The following is a 21,690-nucleotide window of genomic DNA, read 5'->3' as shown; positions in this document are numbered from 1 at the left end:
ACCACGAACACACCAATCTTAGCACAAGAGATCGAACTGCAAACTAAAAGTTTGTCTCCAGTTCTTGTGCTTTGTCCCGGAGAGGCAGCCATTTTTACGAATATAAAGGATCGACGAGACCCATAATGCGACGCTACAAATATGGCGTATGTAAGGAGACCACAGAAGTTAGTCATTTTGTAGGAGTTGTCATGTTAAATTGACAGCTTTCCCCATGTCTCTTCCTGGTTACCGGCTGTGTGTACATGGAGAGAGAGAGCCGGTAAAGGTCAGTGCCCCAGGAACGAGGCACTATGAGATTTCCAAGTTTCCCTTTATTATGCATTGTAGCTCACAGGATTTAGTTTTATCGGTGACCTGACTGCCAGGTTATACAGATCTCAGCACCGTGCAAAGGCGGAGCTGTCACTATCAGGTTATTCTGTATATCGACCTGTGGCGTTACAATTGTTGTTTCTATAGTGTGTCTCTGTAGTATGTTTCTTTGATAAATGATAGCGAATAGTATGCCAACAGAATGCAAATAAAGAATAGTAATACTTCGCATTGTTAATTATTTAATATATGAAGTATTTCCTATTAACCTGCGTAACAGAGGTCCTTACCTGTACTGTTTTTCTTCGGTAAATACCAGCAGGCTTCTCCACCATTTGTGCTGAAACTAGGGAAATGCCTGCAAATGTACATGTTAGATTATTGTTATTCCTGTTAATTTTCCTGCATTGCTTTCTCCATATTTATCTCTAATTATCTGCATCCTTTTTTTGTTTGAGGAAAAACATATATGTGATATAGTGCATTGACAATCCTGTATATTTGATGTTGCTAGATTATATTTTAGGGACCTTTTTTTGTTTATACAGCCTAGTTAGAAGTAGATATTCTATACCCAGAAATCTGATCCATTTCACTATATATATATATATATATATATATATATATATATATATATATATATATATATATATGTGTGTATATATAAGACTCTCATATCGTTATTAACCATTAGCTTGCTTGATATTTCAACTTGTGGCAATCCATTACAAGTTCTAAATGGTCTAGAAATGTTTATGCTATTTACAATGTTCAGTTTTCCAAATATAGCTTGAAATGTATACTACATTTTCTGCTGTTTTTATTAAGTCCATTCAAAAAACACACACACACTTGTCACTATACTTGTTCTAAGTGACCATTCATCAGCATCAGGGATTTATATAGCACCACTAATTCCACAGCGTTGTACAGGGAACTCACTCACATCAGTCTCTGCCCCATTACAGCTTACACTCTAAATTTCCTAACACACAAACACAGATTCAGGTCAGTATTGCTGTTTTTGTCATGTGGGTTGTAAATAAATGTATAAGCATTAACCATATTCCCTATCTTTCAATATTTGTTGCAGGTGCCATCCACTACCTGTCAGTTTATATGTGAGTAATAGCATTATAGCTGGAATACACAGAGGATTTATTTTGGTGCCTCAATGATGGATGAACTGAAACGGTTGTATATCAGGATGTGTCAGGAGAAGGGGTCAGACCCACAAGATGCAGTGTTAAAGGAACTGCAAGAGATGAGAGAGACCTCTGGAAAAGGGAAACTGGATTTGTCTACTCAGAGTCTTTCCATGGAATCCTGCCAGGTGTTGGGACTTCTTCTTCGGAATGATGTAACTTTCTCACATGTCATCCTTAGTGACTGTATGCTCAGTGAGGAAGGTAAGGGTCACTACTACAATTACAATAAATGTATGGATATGTGGTATCAAATATGTACTACTTGAAGTTTGAAAATGAAAAGTAGATAAGTCACTGGGTCCAGAACGACTGTTTTAGTCAATGATGTGAATTCCAGAGCTCCTGGGTCTTATTTTGTTCAACGTATTCATTAGCAATACTATTTGTACATCTATAAGGGAATGAAAACATTTTTGCAGATGACACTCAGCCAAATGTGTAATGACTTGGAGAAAAGAGTGGAAGTCCAGAATTTTACTCTTATTACATCAAAATGTAAAATAATGTATGTGTGATATTCAAAAGCAGAATACAGAATTGATGGTGAGATTTTTAAAGAAAAGGTGACGGATTCATGGAATAGTTTCCCATTACTTATAGAGTAAAATAATTCAATAATGCATGGGACAAACATATTGTTATTGCCAGGGTTGCTCATAGGGAATGACAGGAGCAACACGTCAATGATAGGATTCCACGGCTGCAGCGATAATCTTTTGGGGCCTGGAAGAATGGAAAGACATTACCAGCATTCAATTACATTTTTATAGTGCTGGTGATGTGACATGTAGGCTTTAGTGTTGCCAGTGTGCCATGTAGCATTGTCATTTATCAGGTGAGAAGATCACTTCATGACCCCAACACTAATATACAGTGCTCCCACTTAATATTGTTTGTTTGTATTATAGTAAAAGTTACAGTACCATCTACAGCTGATCTTCTGACCTGCAGTGACTGCTGAACTGAGCCAAGGGAGCAGACACCATTCAACAGTATGGTGACTGCTCCCAGCCGCAATCTAACAAGTTCCGATAAAACATTTTTTTCGGAAACTTGTCTTGATAGCTGAAGGTGGTGTACATTATCAAAATTGAAAAAATCCAATGCTGTCAGCTCTGCTCCGAAGAGCAGAGCTGGACAGCGCATGTGTGGAGGGATCACATGATCCCTCCCTGTCACTCACAGCTTATCGTTGCAGAGACAGAGCAGGGATCTTTGTGCGCATGTGCAGTTGTTCGAACTGCACATGCGCAATTGAAGGATGAAGAGGAATGAAGAACACTTGGAGGAGATCTGGAGACAGCGCTTCTGAAGAGGTAGGGTAAGTATGATTTATTTTTTTTATCACAGAAACAGCAGTTTTTCGGAACTGCTGTTTCTGTGATCCATTTTTAATAAATTTGAGAAATAGTTCAATCCTTATCCATGCGATAAGGATTGATAACTATTTCTCATTTTTGCCGATGAATGATAAATGTGCCCCAAAGTTATACAGTACATACTTTTGAACCTTCTCTTTAAGTTGTGGATCAAAATTCTTCAAGGGGCCCATAATTCTTTTGGGCGAACATGGTTATTACTAAAGCTTTGTGCTAAAATATGAAAAAGAAACAAACATACAAAAAAAACTAGCAACAAAAGCATAGAAAAAAGGGCAGACTAGTGGAAGGTGTAGGTTATTGTAAGCCATACCATTCTATTTTTCTATGTACGTTTAGTTGATTTCCTTTACGCTGATTTATAAATGATCATTTGGAATTAACTAGAACATTTAGGTGATGGAGAATTATGTTCTGTTTTCACAGGTCTCAAATATATTTTGCAAGGCCTCCATACTAACTCTGTGGTGAAGTACTTAGACTTGAAAGTGAGTGTGATCATACTGGATTCCTGTTTGGATTGTTTGAACTCTAGGTGTAAAACTGTCTGTGTGTTTACAGGGTAACAATCTGCGTGGCGATGGTGCAGAGGCTTTGGCGAAACTCTTGAGACACACCTCCTCTCTCATCAGGTGTGTGATATGTCGGTTACATGTACCATCAAATGATACTGAATTATACTGCATTGAAACATAATGTATATGTGTTTCTCGCATCTTGGTGTGTTTTACTTTTAACTGCTTGTTATGCGTTCTATTCTATAGCACTCTCAGATTGAGGTTGCTTTTGATAAAACACATGTAAAAACTCTTTTCTTTTTGCGATGTTCAATGTATGCACTGAATATAGCATCTATCGGCTTTGTATTTGACTCTTTTCAGTCTGACCCTGGAGTGGAACAACCTGGGGATGTGGGAAGATGGATTCTCCCTCTTCTGTGATGGACTAAGTTACAACCAGACTATGCAAAAACTGGATCTACGCAATAACCAGATCAACCATAAAGGTGCAGAAGAACTGTCGATGGCCTTGAAAAGAAACCTCACTCTGCAAGAATTAGGTATACAAAGAAGTCACAGAGGCCTGGATGCCTTGTTATCTGAGCAGGCATGCATTATATACTAAAACTAACTACTACATAGGGCTTAAAACAGGTGGCCATGGGAGGGGTCGTGAGGTGTCGGATACATGGATCTTTAAAGAAAACACAGGACTGTGCATGGTTGTAAAACAAATGGAACAAGTTTAGTCCAGGCTCCGTTTTCCATAAAAACTGAGCGTTGTGAAATTGCCCTAGAGAGACACTTTAATTTAGAGTTGCTGATGTTAGTGGATGATGTTTGTTCATATATTACATTGTATTAAATTTTTTTCTTTTTGTTTGCCACAGACTTGCGATGGAATAACATTGGTCTGCTGGGTGGCCGAGCAGTGCTGGACTGTCTGCAGAACAATAGGAGCCTTCATAAGATGGAGCTGTCTGGGAACAACATACCCAGTGACACCTTAAAAGCTATTGGTAAGGGAGGTTTATCCTGTGGTCTGCAAGCGTTACACCAGTAAACATGTACTTTCCTGTGTGTTCCACTCTCAAACAATATTAATCTCCTACACTATATCATGATGATGGATGTAAGTGCAGAAGGGTGGTGGCTCCCCAACCCATAGGGTGCTATGGTCAGTGCACTTATCTGCACTTAATTTTTGACAATGTGCTCTTTGTCTGACTGCATTTTCTCCCAGTTCCCTTTTAAATATGTCCAGTTAGATAGATTTGCAGTCTTTTTATATCCACATGTACGGCCATTTTGGCCCGATTAGGTCTAAAACAGCCAACTTTGCTGTCTGCAACGCAGTGTGTAGGCAACTTTAGTAAATACTGGCTTTGCACGCATTAAATTTGTCAATCATAAAACTTGCCTTGGTCTTAAAGAAAATTAATTTTGGGATAGATTACATATGAAAAAAAAAAGGATCTTAATTTACATGGCTGTAAGATGGATGACATGGTGGCTGTATTTGTGTATTACAGAACTGTGCATTGATCGCAATCAGGAGACGCAGACAATAAAGGTGGAGACTGTGAGCCAGAGGCACATCCTGACCAAGGAAGTCCAAAACCTAAAGCAAGAAAAGAACAAGCAGGTGCGTGATGTCCATTTTTCCAGGCCTTCTCTTTTTGCATCATACAGCTTTGAGTTCACTGTAGTTTCTTCTGCAGTTCTTGGACTTGATGGGAACCATTGATAAACAGACGGAGGAGATGAGTCGATCCACAAGGTCTGTCTGGAAGGGGGTGTATGTCTAGTAATGTCTTTGGATCTCTTTCTTTTCTTTCTTATGCTTTAGCCCCTCTTCTTTTCGAACCAGGACAACAGCTTTGCAAATCGGCAAACTTCACGATGCGCTGGAGGACAGGAAATCTGTAGTAAATTCATTGACAGCCAAGTAAGGACTTCAGTGAGTCATTTTATTCTGGAGCAAACTGGTAGAACAAATGTATACTGCAGAATTGAGGCACTGATGTGGAGATGCATTATTAACACTCTAATCAAACTTTTTTTATTTGTTTTGTAAACGGCAAATTCAACATTCACATGATTGCCTAATAAAGAGAGATCAATATCAAAATCCTAGAAGGATGTCAAAAGAATCTATCCAGAGCAGTAATAAAGTATCATAACCAGTAAACAATCATTAATATTTACATAATAAATAGATAAAGGCCAAACAATTATGTCCATCTGTTTGTGCAATCTAATCACATGAATACAGAGAAGCAGTAGTAAATTGCCCAGCTAAGTAAAACATAACTTATACCTTTCCCTCGCTTTTCTTCTTCTCATTTACTCTCTCATGCTGCCCTCTCTCCCTAGTTCCACTATTACAACCATCATGTTAAATAAACTATGTAATACAAATACAAAATCTTAGGGGGCTGAAACAAGATTCAGCCAAAGAAACTCAAAACCTCCCACATAACCGTAAGGATCCCCACAACAAAAATACAGCTGCAGGCAAGGTATTATTGTGCCATTTGACATTGTGGCATTTACAGCCTTTCAGATGTTGAGTATTTATTGATGAATTATAATTTGTATTTGAAATAAGGCAGGTGATGTTGTAAGATTTAGTCCAGTGTCATAAAATCTGATTCACTGAGGGAATTCAGTTGACCTGCGCACTATTACCGTTACTATGGTAAGGGTACACATTATTACCGATAATGCGGTAATTTCAACGCTAATTTTTGCTCACAGCTCTGAGAGTTTCAAGCAGAAATCCCTGTTAAAATTACCGTAGTAACGGTAATAGTACATGGGCTACATTTCTCTCACGAGTAACGTGGTCAATTGAATTCCCCCCTTCCCTAACCAAAGGGGGTTTGGCTGGATCATCCTAATTTTAATAGCAGTATATGAGAAAAGCCAATATACTCGGGAGACCATATTATTTGTGGATTAACGACAGAGTTAATCTATTCTTTAAATGTGGATCTCTTGATTCTGGCACAAAAAATGTAGCATGTCTGCAAAATCTGGAGAGGACAAACGTAAAGATCAGACATTAGTTTAGCCAATCTATTACTGAATGTAGATGACTTATGAGAGGTTTTCACCTGTAATTGACAAATCAGTAATGAGTCGCTTGGTAAGTAGACCCTTTGTAATATCACAAAGGAAAGTGTGTCTTCCATTTTATCTCCCCTACCTCCCCCTACCAAAAAAGAACTGCATACAGAAATAATAATCAATAACATGAGCCCCTGTGCATAAAATCCTGGTTGGGCCAACTACACACGTAATGTGGGACTAATGCAATTTTACATGCAGTGAAAGCCATACTGCACAGGCCAATTGCCACCCACATTGTGCATACCACATTGCTATAGCTATATTATATAAACCATATTGTATAAACCACCCATGGGGCAAAGTTTAAATAGACATTTAACGCCATTACAATGAACGACATGTGATGTGTTAAATGTCAATTTAAAGCTTGCTACAGCTGTACCACCTAAATTATTTGTTATTTATTGTATTTTTTTTATGTTATTTTACTGTGCTCCATCCCCCAACTCCAATGCAGCTAGTGAAGAAGTACATTGAAATAATATTTATCAGCAGCTCCTGCTGCTTACCATAACCGCAAGTTTCTCTCATTGCTTCTGAGCCTGTCTATATGCTTACTGAACTGGAGCTGACTGCACAGCATCTTCCCGAATCGACTCCAGTTATATCTGGTGCCAAATATACTTACCTGTTATACTGGCCTCTCCCACTAGGAACAGTTGTTCTACCTACTACCGCTGGGCCTTGCTCATAGCAGCTGTCCATATTGCCTTGCACTGAGCTCTGATAGCCAATCAATGCTGATAGCTGTTCTGCCCATAAGAGAGAGCAGAGCAACTCGTGTGTTAGTGTTTTGGATGCGGTGGAGAGAGGATTGTATAGCCCAGTGGTTCCCAAACTTTTGCAGTTCGCGGCACCCTTAGAGTCTCCAAATTTTTTCAAGGCACCCCTCCAAAATAATTATTGAGCAGTCCTGTTTTAGAAGTAGTTGGGTTAAAAAATTGTAATAAGTATTTAGGTCAGGACAGAAATACTTATTTAGTTGTATGCAAAAATGCCCCTCTGCATCCAGACACTCTGCCCTCAGGCACTCTGCCCCCTCTGCATTCAGACACACTGCCCCCTCTGCATCCAGACACACTGCCCTCTCTCACACTGCCCCCTCTGCCCTCTGTCACGCTGTCCCCCCTCCTCTGCCCTCTCACACGCTGTCCCCTCCTCTGCCCCGCTGTCACCATCCTCTGCTCTCTGTCCCCCTCCTCTGTCCCCCTCCTCTGCCCCGCTGTGGCCATCCTCTGTCCCCCTCCTCTGCCCCGCTGTCGCCATCCTCTGTCCCCCTCCTCTGTCCCGCTGTCGCCATCCTCTGTCCCCCTCCTCTGTCCCGCTGTCGCCATCCTCTGTCCCCCTCCTCTGCCCCGCTGTCGCCATCCTCTGTCCCCCTCCTCTGCCCCGCTGTCGCCATCCTCTGTCCCCCTCCTCTGCCCCGCTGTCGCCATCCTCTGCTCTCCTCCTCTGCCCCGCTGTCACCATCCTCTGTCACCAACCTCTTTCCCGCTGTCACCATCCTCTGTCACCATCCTCTGCTCTCCTCCTCTGCCCCGCTGTTACCATCCTCTGTCCCGCTGTCACCATCCTCTGCACTCCTCCTCTGTCCCGCTGTCACCATCCTCTGCTCTCCTCCTCTGTCCCGCTGTCACCATCCTCTGCTCTCCTCCTCTGCCCCGCTGTCACCATCCTCTGCTCTCCTCCTCTGCCCCGCTGTCACCATCCTCTGTCCCCCCAGGGTCCCGGCGCCCGACGGATTGGTAAGTTTCTGTGTTTTGGTTTTTTTTATGTCTGGCCCGCGGCACCCCAGTGACAGCGCCGCGGCGCACAGTTTGGGAACCGCCGGTATAGCCAACAAATCCTGAATAACCATTCTGCCCAGTCAGTGAAGAATCTATACAGAATGCCCTGTTCAATAATATATGATGAAAATTCCAAGATGTAATTGTTCTAATTTTAAAAAGAAATCATGGCCCAACTCCAAGGATATTTATAGCACACATGTTGTACTACACAATATTAGGTGCTTCCAACTCTGAATAATAAAATTAATTGATCATGTATTCCTACAAATATGATTTCCCCATCGTAGAAATTGACAACCACCCTATTTAATCTAATTAAATATACAGTGGCTTGCAAAAGTATTCAACTCCCTAAGAAGTCAACCGATTTTTCTAAACAAATATCGCTTACATAAATTGTTTCAGACAGTATTTTTATTGCGGGCTCTACATTTCAAACTCATATTTCATTATTTCAATGCAGATTTTTTATTTTTTTTCATAAATTGAAAAATGCTATTTTCATATGTATTCAAACCCTGCAGCCCAGTACTTGGTAGAACCACCTTTTGCTCCAGTAACAGGTTTAAGTTTGCTGGGGTAAGTTTCCACCAGGTTTGACACTGTTTGGGAGTGATTGTTGCCCATTCTTCCAGATTTGCTACAGGTTGTTTAGCTTGGTTGGATGACGTTTGTGCAATGCAATTTTCAGATAGTACCACAGAATCTTCATTGGATTGAGATCTGGGGGTATATTTACTAAACTGTGGGTTTCAAAATGTGGAGATGTTCGGACCGGTTCTGGAGAGACTGTGTACCCTGGAAGGGTCGTTCCTTCACATATGGTGGAGCTGTCCGAAGTTGTCTTGTTTTTGGCTTGACTTGACTAACTTAATAACTGCTATTCTACAGATCACTGTCCCCATGGAGCCTAAATTTTTCCTACTCTCGCTAGGAATTCCTGGGGCTACACATCACCAAAATAAACTTATTCGGCATATTCTCACGGCAGCCGCATGTCAAATCGCTGCTGACTTGAAGCAGCTTAACCCTCCTGCCATCCAATCTATAATCAGTCAGGTATGGCATATTCAGCATATAGAATTTATAACCGGCATTCTCAACAACTCCTCTAAATCCTTTAATAAAATTTGGTCCCCATGGTTATCCTTCAACTTTCACTCTCCCTTTAACTGACCCTTCCCTGGATGTGTCTATAGATACGGACCCCCGGGTTGAAATCCTTCCTTTTCTTCTTTCTCTCTCTCTCCACGACTCTAGCCATGCCATCTCTCTTCCCCTCTTCCCTCCACCCTCCTCCTTACATAAAAACCGGAGTCACCCGATACTTATATGTTAACGTTGTCCTATTCTCCCGCTGGACATAATATGTATCTTGCACTGATCATATGATATGCGACACTGTTATATCAGCTTCCTACTGTTTTGTACCGTTTGACTCTTCAAAAAAAAAAAAAAAAGTGATGTTGCCTATAGCAGCCAATCAGATTCTAGTTATCATTTATTTAGTACAAAATGAGAGCTAGAATCTAATTGGTTGCTATAGGCAACATCTCCTGAGGGGAGAGGGGAACCCACGCAAACACGGGGAGAACATACAAACTCTGCACAGATAAGGCCATGGTCGGGCACTGAGCTCGTGACCCCGGTGCTGTGAGGCAGAAGTGCTAACCCCTTAGCCACCGTGCTGCCTAAAAAGTGCACCTACAAATGTGTTTCTCAACTGAAGTGCCAAGTCAAAAAGTGTGAGGTGGTGATGAGAAGAGGTGAAGGACATTGATAGAACAAGTTGAGTGAGTAGGGGAGTGCGCATCACAAATGAGGCCCGGAGATGATTTGCCAAAGCTAAGAATCGCTACTTTATAATTGATATTCTAAATCGATAAGAAAATTGAGGCAAGCTACAACCACAAATATTTACATTGTTTTGAATTAATGTTTAAATGGTAGGCTGCAATTAGTGTTGGGTGTCGGCCATATAATTTCAGACTTGCCACATTAATCCTACAACCCCAAATTTAAGCTTTAATTATATCAACCTACTGCAATACCTGTTCATTTTTGAACCCTAATTCAAGGCAAATATAAAGTGCAAAAGAAAAGAATCCAGTTACTATATATTTTGATTCTATTTAATCGAGAGCATTTTTTTTCTATTTTTTTTTTTTTTCTTAATTAAGAAATTCCATAGAAAACCATAATTCCACATCTGAAGGTTAATCGCTAATAGCTGACTTCTGTTTTCAGGAGTAGGTACGTTTTTCAAACCAGGATCAGTTTCACTTTCCGTAAGGTGTGAATTAACTTCTCTGTGTCTGAAGTACGGGAAGGTATATAGAACTAATCTCCCAAGATTTAGCTTTATTATTTAGACCCACCACTGGAGAGTGGAATATTTTTCTTCTCTTTACCCCATAAATATTCTTCACATTTACATAGTGTTCCAATACAATACTCTATTTGGTTCCTTATTATAACTAGCTATATACTGCTAGTTATAATAGTTATATTATATGTCCCCTCTCAAGCCAACATTTGCATTGCTCCAAAAAATGATAATGATTTCAATTGTAAGAAGTCTTTGAGGTATATTGTTTTGTAATAGCTGACATCTTGCAAGGTTGTTTCTGTAAAAGGTGTGGCTGTCTGACCTTTACCTACTGACGGCAAAATACTTTTTTAGATTTTATCTTTAATGCTAGTAAAAGCATTTCAACGGCTATCTGGATGAAACGCCATTTAGTGCTAGTTCATAGCACTCCAATTGCTCCGTGCTGACACATATGAAGTGAATGGGGAATGCTCATCCTCTGTCATACTGCAGTGTTTTCTCATCTGTATAACAGGTTATAAGTGTTCCCCATTTACTTCAAATGTTTTAGCATGGATCAGCTTGAGCGCTGTGAACGAGCACTTTCTAAGGCAAGTTTGCCACCTGCAGGATATAAATGATCACTACATTCTGTATGCGAATGTGTGTGTGTAATAAAACTGGAACCCCCTAACATCAGTCATATCTCTCTGCAGGTTACACATGACGGATGCTGCCTTGGCTTTATCACAGCAAAAAGTGCAAGACCTGGGGGTGATCTTGACTCAGACAAAGAGGGATAGCTCCAGCATGAGGGAACTACATGCCAAAGAGCTGAGGAAGGAGAAAGAGGTCAGGACAGGTGTGAGGGGCAGTTGTGTATTGAACCGGTAGAGCTCTGGGTAAATGTATTTTTAAGGGGACAGGTGTATTGAATAGGCTAATTTGTGTGTAAAGTGGAGGTGCCTTGATGAAGAGCGGAGGGTTATTTCTAGGTAAAGGAAGAAGTGTTTTGTAGGCATGTGGTCAATAATCTCCCATTTCAGCAGATGGCAGGTGTTAGAAGAAATATGGATGACCGCATGTGTAACAAGAAATATAGGAATCACTTATAGAAGTAATGAAAAGAACAGGAGAGGGGTAAAGTAACTGTCTATGGAGATATGTAATGTTTGTATACTGTGTTTTTGTTTTTAGGAATCTGCACTACGGGATGCAAAACATAGACAGGAATTGGCAGCTGCTAGTGAGAAAACTCTGCTTTATCGCAGCAAGGTATGCCAGGACTGCGTACAACACATAATGAAGGCTAATGCTGCCCAAAAATATTTGGAACCCTGTAACTTCATTTTTGTGGGGCTTAACCGAGAATATTATTTAGTGCTCATACATGATTAAGGCATTTTTTTTTTCCATTTTAATTTATTTTCCTACATCCTGAGATATATCGCTGTACAATTTACCCTTATCCAAATGAAAAGGTATGAGACAATAGGCCACATGCAAATGGTTATTTCAATTGTAACCGCTTTTGGATTTTTATCATCCTATGCATGTTTGTGTATTAGAAATAAATAGATTGGTAATTAAACACAGCGGATAAAAGTGCAGAAAATAACTCATAACGTGACTGTTGTAATGAACAGCTGTTTAAGATGTATGTCTGATAAGATATGTTTTACAATTAGATTTACTAAATAATAACCATAGAACATTGAGTGTTGTGTGAGATTCTTTACTATACATATTAGCATCTGCTCATTGTTCCTTACCTGCTGTAACCTGCTTTATTTCCCCATAGGTGGACGAGCTAGAGAGGAAGTGCAAGATGCAGCAGGAACAACTGTTTGATGTGAAGCAGGAACTGACCGACACAAGTGCAGAGCTCAAGCTGCGAGCAATGCAGGCAGAAGGTAAAAACTGATTGTGTGATAACGCATCACCGGTTGAGATGCTGCTCCGTTTTGTCTTCATTGTACCTTCCTCACAGAGCGCCTAGAAGCAGAGAAGAGGAGATTCAGGCAGACCCAGGATGATGCCAATGTGCTGCGCCAGAAGGAAGTAAGACGACAAACTGCTTCCATTGCTATATTGCTAGCACTTGTGATCTCAAAGACTGGCCTTAACTTCTCATGTGTTCACAGGTGGAGCACATGACGCGTCACATGGAAGACAGTGAGAGGATGGCACAGGAAAGAATGCAACGTCTCGAAGCTGCGAAGATGGCACTCGAGGAGGTGAGTTGAGGCATTTGCCATGGTGTGGTACAGTTAATAACTATAACTAATAGGAAGGAGGGGTTGTATAATCATTAATAAAACACAACATGGCGATTGGCTGTGGTGGAGGGGGCCCTGGGCTGGTGTTGGGTTAGGTTCTGGTGGAAAGACACAGCAGTTGTGTTATTTTATTTCAGTGTTGTGGTCAACACATGATATCATGATATAATGTTGCTGCTTTAGCAAGGAGTCAGTCTTACGGGTAAATAAGAGAAAGAACTGCAGGTGGGGAAAATGGCTCTGGAGAGAAAAAGGAAGATGGAACTCAAGGGAGAGAAGGGGGGGGAGAGGAGGACACTGCAGGGGAGTTATTTAGTATAATCATGTAAGAGAAGGGTGGAGAAGTGTGCAGGAGGAAATGGGGGGGGGGGGAGTTGGCAGGGGTAGGGGGTCTGCATGCAGAGAGAGAAGAGTACCAGGAACTGAAGTTTGAGAAAATCTGGATAGAGGTCTGTGAGGAGTTTGTATGTTCTCCCCATGTTTGCGTGGGTTTCCTCCGGGTGCTCCGTGTGTGTTAGGGAATTTAGACTGTAAGCCCCAAGGGACAGGGATTGATGTGAGTGAGTTCTCTGTACAACGCTGCGGAATTAGTGGAGCTATCATCATCATCATCATCATTTATTTATATAGCGCCAACATATTCCGTAGCGCTTTACAATTGGGGACAAACGTAATAAACTAATAAACAAACTGGGTAAAACAGACAAAGAGGTGAGAAGGCCCTGCTCGCAAGCTTACAATCTATGGGACAATGGGAGATTGACACATGAGGTTAAGTATACATTTTGCATCTTGGCCCAGCCAGACTGCAAAGGTAGGGTGACTCATAAGCTAAATGATCCCGTCACACAACAATGTTGGTCCGGGGGTAGTTGTCTTGTGTGAAATTGTGTAACAGGCTAAAGGTAGTGAGGTTAAGATGGTGGCTATACAAATAAATGATGATGATGATAATAATCTATATCTAGATCGAAAGATATGGATATATATCTATGAGGGAAAGAGACTGTCTCTCACAGGTCTTGAAACAAAAGTGAGGTTTATTTCACAAAAGTGTTAAGAGGTGTGTTTGTATATATGTATGTGTATGTAATGTGTTTTTTGTGTCTCCTCTACTAATTTGATAGTTATCGTGAAACATATTATTATTGTGGGGATATTTTTTGTAAGTGCTAAAGACTGGTATATGACCTTGACCTCTACCATTGTGATGGAATGAGGATCTTTCAAACTTTTGCCTGCTCTTGGGTTGTGGTTGTAACAACCCCACCTGCTCAGTGGCAGATACAGGGGGGGGGGGGGGGTGATCGGGTCTATAGGGCCACCCTAGCAGCACAAGCATACCTTTTAAATTGCTGCCAAGATGCAAATCAAGAAAAGGAGGGGGGCGGGGACACTTGGGGCCAGGGGTGGGGCCAATCAGGACCAGACACTCAGAATGAAGGAGGGGTGTGACTATGCTAAATCGCCACTACCCTCCTTTACAAATAAAGTCTAGGTCCACCCCTGCACCCTCTATTTATGTATATAGTTGGCTTCACTCAAAATTGTCACTTTGATTGTAACACTGGGGGCCAGCTTTTACTCCTTGTTCTTGGTATGTGGTGTGTTTCCCACTCCTGCTTTGAAGGTCATTGTTGCGACTTTACGCACTACTGACGACATGCCATTGTAAGGGTCTGAGCAATGTAGGGGCAGAAGGAATGGATTATACTCTCGGCCCATGTCTCTTGAGGATACTTGACTCTGTCCTCAAGAGACATGGTTTTTATATGGTGGTCTTCTGAGGGGCGCCAACCACTTTGATGAAATGGCTCCAATGAGTCTCCCTCAGCAGCTGATGTGCTTTGGTGAATGTACTGCATCAGAACACATGAATGACAAGCAGGGAATAATTTTGGCAAGAGGTGCGTTGTAAGTATGAGAGACTTCACCCCCCTTTGCTACCTCACAGCCACTGCCCAAACCAGAGAAGTAACTGAATCATGTGAAACAAGGAAGGCAGATGTTCTTATTGATTATTTTTTATGTTTTTTAAATAACTAACACTGGTATAGAAACAAAGCTACATTATATAATGTGAGTGAAAGACTTATGACCTCAATAGGACTACTCCACAGTACCACTTATTTTGTTTTATATGCTGAATGTAAGTGTCAGTCTATGTTCTTGATGTGTATACTGTATAAGCTGAACGTCCGTATTTAAAATACATAGAATGTGCTATGATCAGTCCGGCAGTCGTGTATCTTAGGAGTATAGCAAATGTCAAAGTCATATTTGCATTTATTGATTATTTTATGTACAGCTCTAACAGTAGGGTGCACTATTATTGATATCAACTATGGGCAGCACTTAGTTTAAAACCTCCCTGAATCAGCTGTTCATCACTTTCTTCGCTGATCGTATTGATCTGTCTCAACAGGAACTGAACAGAGTGAAGTTAACATTAGCCAATGAACGGGCCCAGGCGGAAGAGGAAGTACAGAAAGCACGCAGTACAGCTCAGCAGGAAGAGGTGAGGATTATTTCTTACCTTGTATAAACAGTGTGTTAGTCAACCAAAATAATGGGACAAAAATACATTTCTGGCCTTGTGCTTCAGTAAAATGTGTGATTGGAAAACAGGATCCACTAAAGAATTTAGTTTACAGATGACTGAAATTTTGTGCCACTTGAGTGTTGCTGTAGAACTGGCCACTTTGCAGGGGTACGACTGCCCAGCGATGCACTTTTGCTTCAGCATTCTGCAAACTACAATTGCAGGCTATGAATAGAGGTGGGACAATGATGGGCCAATTTGTTAGATGTATGGTGTGGTTGACATAGGACTGGGGCAATGAAGGCAATAATCTGCCTGTGAAGCATGCACAATGCTGCTGTTAAATGTGGGGGGTATTCCTCTGAACAGTTGGAAATCTGAGTAGCTCACGACGAATTAATTGACTTAGGCTGCTGGATCATGAATATTTATTCAGACCACAAAAAGGCTGCTTCACGGTGCACCGTCACCAGTTTCCATCTAACTAAGATCTATGTAATTGCTGAGCAATAAGGTTGATTTTCATCCTGTGCAGGTATAGAAGGCAGGTTTCATGTGCTCCCATTTATGGTGGAACCTGGGCAATTATTAACTCTACATCGTACCCTTACTACTAGAGTATGATCAGACATGAGTGTCAGTCAATCACATTATCTAGAAATAGGCCTGTAAGAAAATATAGCTTGTAGCCTTAGTGAACATGTTGCTTACTTTGCCTGAAAATTAGTTAGGTCATGACAACTTTTATTTTTGTCACTAACTCAGATGTTATTCATCTTTGCGCACACAAAACGTAATTATGCTTTTATCCTCTTTATTATTTGAGCAGCAACAGAATGCTACTGTCCTGCAAGACAAGATACGGACCCTGACCCAGTCCAGGGACCAGTCCCAGAGTCAAGTCCTGCAGCAGAAACACCTGATGGGGGAACTGCAAGCACAGAACAACCAACTCTGCCTGGAAATAGAGGGCCTGAAAAGGCGAATTGATGGGTTACAACAGGTACTTGTGCTGAGTAGAACATATACTATAAAATACTGTAACACTGATTCTGGAATATCTAAAGAGGCCTTAATTTGTGCTAGAGGAATTGCATTCCAACACTTATTCCCTGCAGTCCCAACTCCGATAGCATCAGAATTAACTAGCTGTCACCAGGGCCGGATTAAGGGAATGGAGGCCCCTGGGCTAAGGGCGCCTCCATTCCCCCGTGAGGCCCCCAATGTGAGCCACCCGCCGCCCCCCCCCCCGTACCCTGTGAGAGGCCCCCCCAAGAGCTTACCTGTCACTGTAGTCCCCGGCGCGCTGTAAGCTAGTGGTTTTGCAGACACCCAAAGTGAAACTGTTAAGAAGCCCCCAACCACCTTTCCTATGTTCAATTTACTTATCGTGAAAGATGTGGTAACAACACCCCCATTTCTACAATTATTCCTGGCTTTCAGAACCATGTTGGAAGCAGTCTCCTGAATGTTTCAGAACCTTTCTCCAAAAAACAATAGCAGTGTTCTATGGTTCTGTTGTGGTTATCTGTGTGTTTGTCTGCAGGAGTCCTCAAAGAAAGAACAGGAAAAGGTAGCTGAAATAACGAAGGTACGAGTGGAGCTGCAGGAGCAGATCGGACACCTTGAGGCTGAGTTGGCAACACAGGAGGGGCTGAAAGAGAAGATCTCTGCACTGGAGAGACAGCAGAAAGGTAGTACTGGAAGAGGGAAATGTTAGAGTAGTCTGGCTATGGAAAAGCATGTGGTAATGAGTGGGGAAACCGTGCAGATGGAGATATAGAAGATATACATTGAATGCTTTTGGAGGTTATTTTCCCATGTTTAGAATGAGATGCATGTAAGGTCGGCTCTAATAGGTGGCCACACAGCTTCTATTTATGACAACTTAAGGACATCCATGCCTCCTTTACCATAGGTAGCCCCACCATATTTATTTTAACTCAGCCTACTTTAACCCCTCCCACACTAACAATGGCTTTATCTACTGGGAACAAAATGTATGCTACTTGTTTTTAGTGATTAATTTGAATATCGTGCTATGGCAAAGAGGAGCACAATACATAAGAGCACTCTTGATATAATTCAGCTTGCATATCTGTAACAAGTAGTGTAGATTGTATTCTGAGACTGGTTTTGTCCTTCCTCTGCAGTGCAGGCCAGTACCCATCGTGAGATGTTGCTGGATAAAGAAGGAGAGATCTCTTCTCTGATGGAGAAGCTGAGGCTGAAGGATGCTGAGATTCTGAGGATGCGAGAGGAAGAGGCACAGAGAGCCAGCCTGCTACAGAGTGCTATCCTGACCTATATTAGTACTCCACTTGGCTCGGCTGGAGGAAGGAAATAAGCCAAATTATCAATCTTGTTATACATTTGCCAACCTTAAGTGGAGAGCAAATTCTCTAAGGCTAAACTCCGTCGGTGCCTAAAATTATTCAAAGCCAAATCTGATATGCGTGATGTTTTATGAGAGAATAGGGGTTTGTACATTAGTCTTTTGGCAATACCATGTGCGTTTTCACTGATCTTTGGGAGAGTAATTTATTTTATAAATATATTTTATATGTTTTTGTAACAACTTTGTAATTTTTAAATATTTTTCAAGTATTTTTTATATTTTTAAGAGCATTATCATTTTAATATATAGAATTATTTTTTTGCTTGTGTATCTGATTTCACTAAAGCTTGGTACTCATGAAATTAATTAAAAATAAATATGAATGATTTTTACATAATCTTATTAGCTAAATCTTAAAGTAAACTTCAAAAAAGAGCTGCAACGGTTCACCTTCTTTACCTAAGTATGGATTCTGAACTCCCAGCAATTCTCCTGTCCTTAGAAAACATTAAGGTTGCTAGTGGAAGGACACCTGGGAGTTCTAATTTAAAGTTTAGATGTGAGTAGATTCCTCCCACAAGTCCCACATCGCTCTACACTTCAAGGAATTTTCATTTATGCCAAGAAGATTGTCATTAAAATGGGATTTTTATACTTGCGTAAAATCCGTTTCTCTTAATCCATTAGGGGACACCGGGACCTTGGGGTATAGAGTAGGACAGGCGAACACTGCCACTTTAACTTTAGTTAAATCAAAAGCTCTGGCTCCTCCCCCTCTATACCCCACCTCCTGCTAGAGCCCAGTCTATGTTTAACCAAACCCGCAGAAAGGGAAATAGAGAGAAACCAAAGAAAAGAGAATAAACGTAACAACACATCATTCTCTTAACAACAAGACAACATGTCAAACAGAAGGAGAAACCAGAGCGTTAGGGGTGGGCGCCCGGTGTCCCCCAATGGATTAAGAGAAATGGATTTTATGTAAGTATAAAAATCCCATTTTCTCTGACATCCCTTGGGGGACACCGGGACCTTGGGGACATCCCAAAGCTGTCTCACGGGAGGGATTGCTCAGAAGAAACGGCCCGAAGCACCTTTCTCCCAAAACTTGCATCCCTAGAGGCAAACACATTAAATCTGTAAAACTTTGTGAAAGTGTGTACAGAAGACCACGTGGCCGCTTTACACAACTGTTCACTGGAGGCACCATGGCGGGTCGCCCAGGAAGCACTTACAGATCTTGTAGAATGCGCCCGTAGATTATCAGGGACAGGCTCCCCAGCCCTGTTGTAAGCCTGTCGGATAACAGCCGTAATCCACCTAGCAATGGTCACTTTAGAAGCTGGCCAGCCTCTTTTGTGAGCATCATAAAGAATCAAAAATTTCTGTGCTCTTTTAACATAAATACGCAAAGCACGAACCACGTCAAGATAACAAACAGACTCATCGTTATCGGAAGATGAGGAATCAGGTAAAGCCGGAATAACAATTTCCTGATTCAGATGAAACTTAGAAACAACTTTAGGGAGGAAGGAGGGCTTGGTTCGAAGAACTGCCCTATCCTCATGAAAAGCAGAGGAGGCTTGCAGGACAAAGCAGCAAGCTCTGAAACTCTGCGTGCCGTAGAAATGGCCAAAAGAAAAACCGTATTCAAAGGTTCAAACGGTGGATGCTGTAAAGCCCGCAACACCAAATTGAAATCCCATGGCGGAACAGGAGGAATATAAGGAGGTTGAACATGGAGAACACCCTGAATGAAAGTTTGCACATCAGGTATGACAGCAAGTTTTCTCTGAAAGAAGATCGAAAGAACTGAGACCTGACCCTTAAGAGAACTAAGACGCAAACCTGCATCCAAGCCGTCCTGCAAGAACCTCAGTAACCTGGCCAGACGAAAAGAAGTTGTAGGATATCCCTTCTTTTCGCACCAATCAATATATGTTCTCCAGACTCGATGATATATTTTGACCGAAGCTGATTTTAGGGCACGGAGCATGGTCTGAACCACCCGATTCGGAAAAACCCTTAGCTCTTAGGATCCTGGCTTCAACAGCCACGCCGTTAAAGCCAAGCGTTGCAAACCTAGATGACGAAAGGGACCCTGGGATAGCAGGTATGGGCGTATTGGCAACCGCCACGACCGACCTCCTGCCATGAAGAGTACGTCGGTGTACCAGGCCCTGCGCGGCCAATCCGGTGCCACTAGAAGCACTGGAACACCCTCTCTATTCACCTTTTTCAGTACTCGTGGAAGCATGGCTATCGGAGGAAAAAGGTACACTAAGCGGTACCTCCAAAGGACGGGCATAGCGTCTACCGCGACTGCCCCAGGATCTCTTGCACGGGAATAGTAGTGGGGAACCTTGTGATTCAACCGAGATGCCATCATGTCGACATCCGGCTGACCCCATTTCACCACTAACTGTTGAAACACCTCCGGATGGAGAGACCATTCTCCCGGATGCAGAGTCTGCCTGCTTAGGAAGTCTGCTTCTTAATTTTCTATTCCGGGAATGAAGATGGCCATGAGCACCGAAACGTGAGTTTCAGCCCACAGAAATAGCCTGTGAGTCTCCCTCATGGCCAAGGGACTCCTGGTGCCGCCCTGATGGTTGAGATATGCCACTGCTGTGACATTGTCCAATTGGCTCTTCACTGGCTTTCCCTGCAGCAAGTGTTGCACACTCCTTTAGAGCATGAAACACTGCGCGCAGTCCCAAGACATTTATGGGAAGCTTGGATTCTTTCCGAGTCCAAAGCCCCTGAAACCGAGCCTGAAGACAGACAGCCCCCCAACCTCGAAGGTTGGCATCTGTTGTTATCGGAATCCAATTCCAAATTGGGAACAAGCGTCCCCTGGTGAGATTCTGCCTGTGTAACCACCAGATCAACGACTGACGCGTCTGCGGAGACAGGCAAAAAACCTGACTCGCCAGATTGCGATGAGATTTGTTCCACTGCGACAGAAGTTCCAATTAAAACTGTCGTACATGGAACTGGGCAAACTGAATCGCTTCCAATGACGATACCATCTTGCCCAGAAGTCTCATTGCAAAATCAATGGAAGGTCTCTTTGCCACCAACAGGGATTTCACCATCCTCTGCAAGGCTAGGATCTTGTCCTGAGGAAAGAACACCCGTCTCGGACAGGTATCGAATAAGAGACCCAGAAACACCATCTGCTGGGATGGGATCAACTTGGATTATTTGAAGTTGATAATCCAACCGTGCGATTCCAGGGTCTGGATTACTACCTGAATATGCAACCGAAGCTTCTCTGAAGAATCTGTCTTTAACAGGAGATCGTCCAGGTAAGGGATGATTGTAATTCCCTTGGCCCTTAGCAGAGCAGCCATAACGACCATGATCTTGGTGAAGATACGTGGAGCTGTGGCGAGACCGAACGGAAGAGCCTAAAACTGGAAGTGCTCTGATCGGACCGCAAACCTCAACAGGGACTGATGACCCTTCCAAATAGGCACATGGAGATATGCATCTTTGATGGCTAGAGCCACCATAAATTCTCCCTGTTCCATGCCGAGAATTACCGAGCGTAAAGACTCCGTCTTGAAGCTGGGCACTCTGACCTGTGTATTCAAATCCTTGAGATTGAGAATCGGTCTGAAGGAGTCGTCTGGTTTTGTCACAAGAAAAAGATTGGAATAAAACCCCAAACCTCTTTGAGAATGAGGAACCAGAATAATCACCCCGGACGAAAGAAGAGATTGGATCGCTTCTGTTAAAGCCAATCGTTTCCTCGGACAAGACGGAAGCCCTGTAGCGAAGAACGGTGTGGGAGCAATACCAAGCAGATTGATCTTGTAACCCTGGTTCACCACTCCCCAAATCCAGACATCGGTAGTGGACTGACACCACCATCCCTGAACCACAGA

General features: G+C 42.2%; 1 protein-coding gene across 3 annotated transcripts; it reads left to right on the top strand.

Moving 5' to 3' along the window:
• The first annotated feature begins 72 nt into the window (after positions 1-72).
• LRRC45 (leucine rich repeat containing 45) lies at positions 73-18,152 on the top strand. Of its 3 annotated transcripts, none has more exons than XM_075216790.1 (18): positions 73-146; positions 1,409-1,724; positions 3,329-3,390; positions 3,464-3,534; positions 3,784-3,962; positions 4,293-4,421; positions 4,935-5,047; positions 5,124-5,182; positions 5,273-5,350; positions 11,355-11,490; positions 11,836-11,913; positions 12,440-12,551; positions 12,629-12,699; positions 12,783-12,875; positions 15,343-15,435; positions 16,289-16,462; positions 17,006-17,153; positions 17,613-18,152. In XM_075216790.1, exons 2-18 carry the CDS (start codon positions 1,490-1,492, stop codon positions 17,804-17,806), a joined length of 2,025 nt encoding a protein of 674 aa, XP_075072891.1. In that variant the 5' UTR covers positions 73-146; positions 1,409-1,489; the 3' UTR covers positions 17,807-18,152. The 3 variants fall into 3 exon arrangements, with proteins under 3 accessions (XP_075072891.1, XP_075072889.1, XP_075072890.1); XM_075216788.1 differs by lacking the exon at positions 73-146 and adding an exon at positions 155-268; XM_075216789.1 differs by lacking the exon at positions 73-146 and adding an exon at positions 156-262.
• The last annotated feature ends 3,538 nt before the right edge of the window (positions 18,153-21,690 follow it).

The sequence above is a fragment of the Mixophyes fleayi genome, chromosome 6, assembly GCF_038048845.1.
Source record: "Mixophyes fleayi isolate aMixFle1 chromosome 6, aMixFle1.hap1, whole genome shotgun sequence".
NCBI classification, from domain to species: Eukaryota; Metazoa; Chordata; class Amphibia; order Anura; family Limnodynastidae; genus Mixophyes; species Mixophyes fleayi.
Note: the sequence above shows the minus strand (reverse complement) of the source record. Positions and strands in the feature narration are given on the sequence as shown.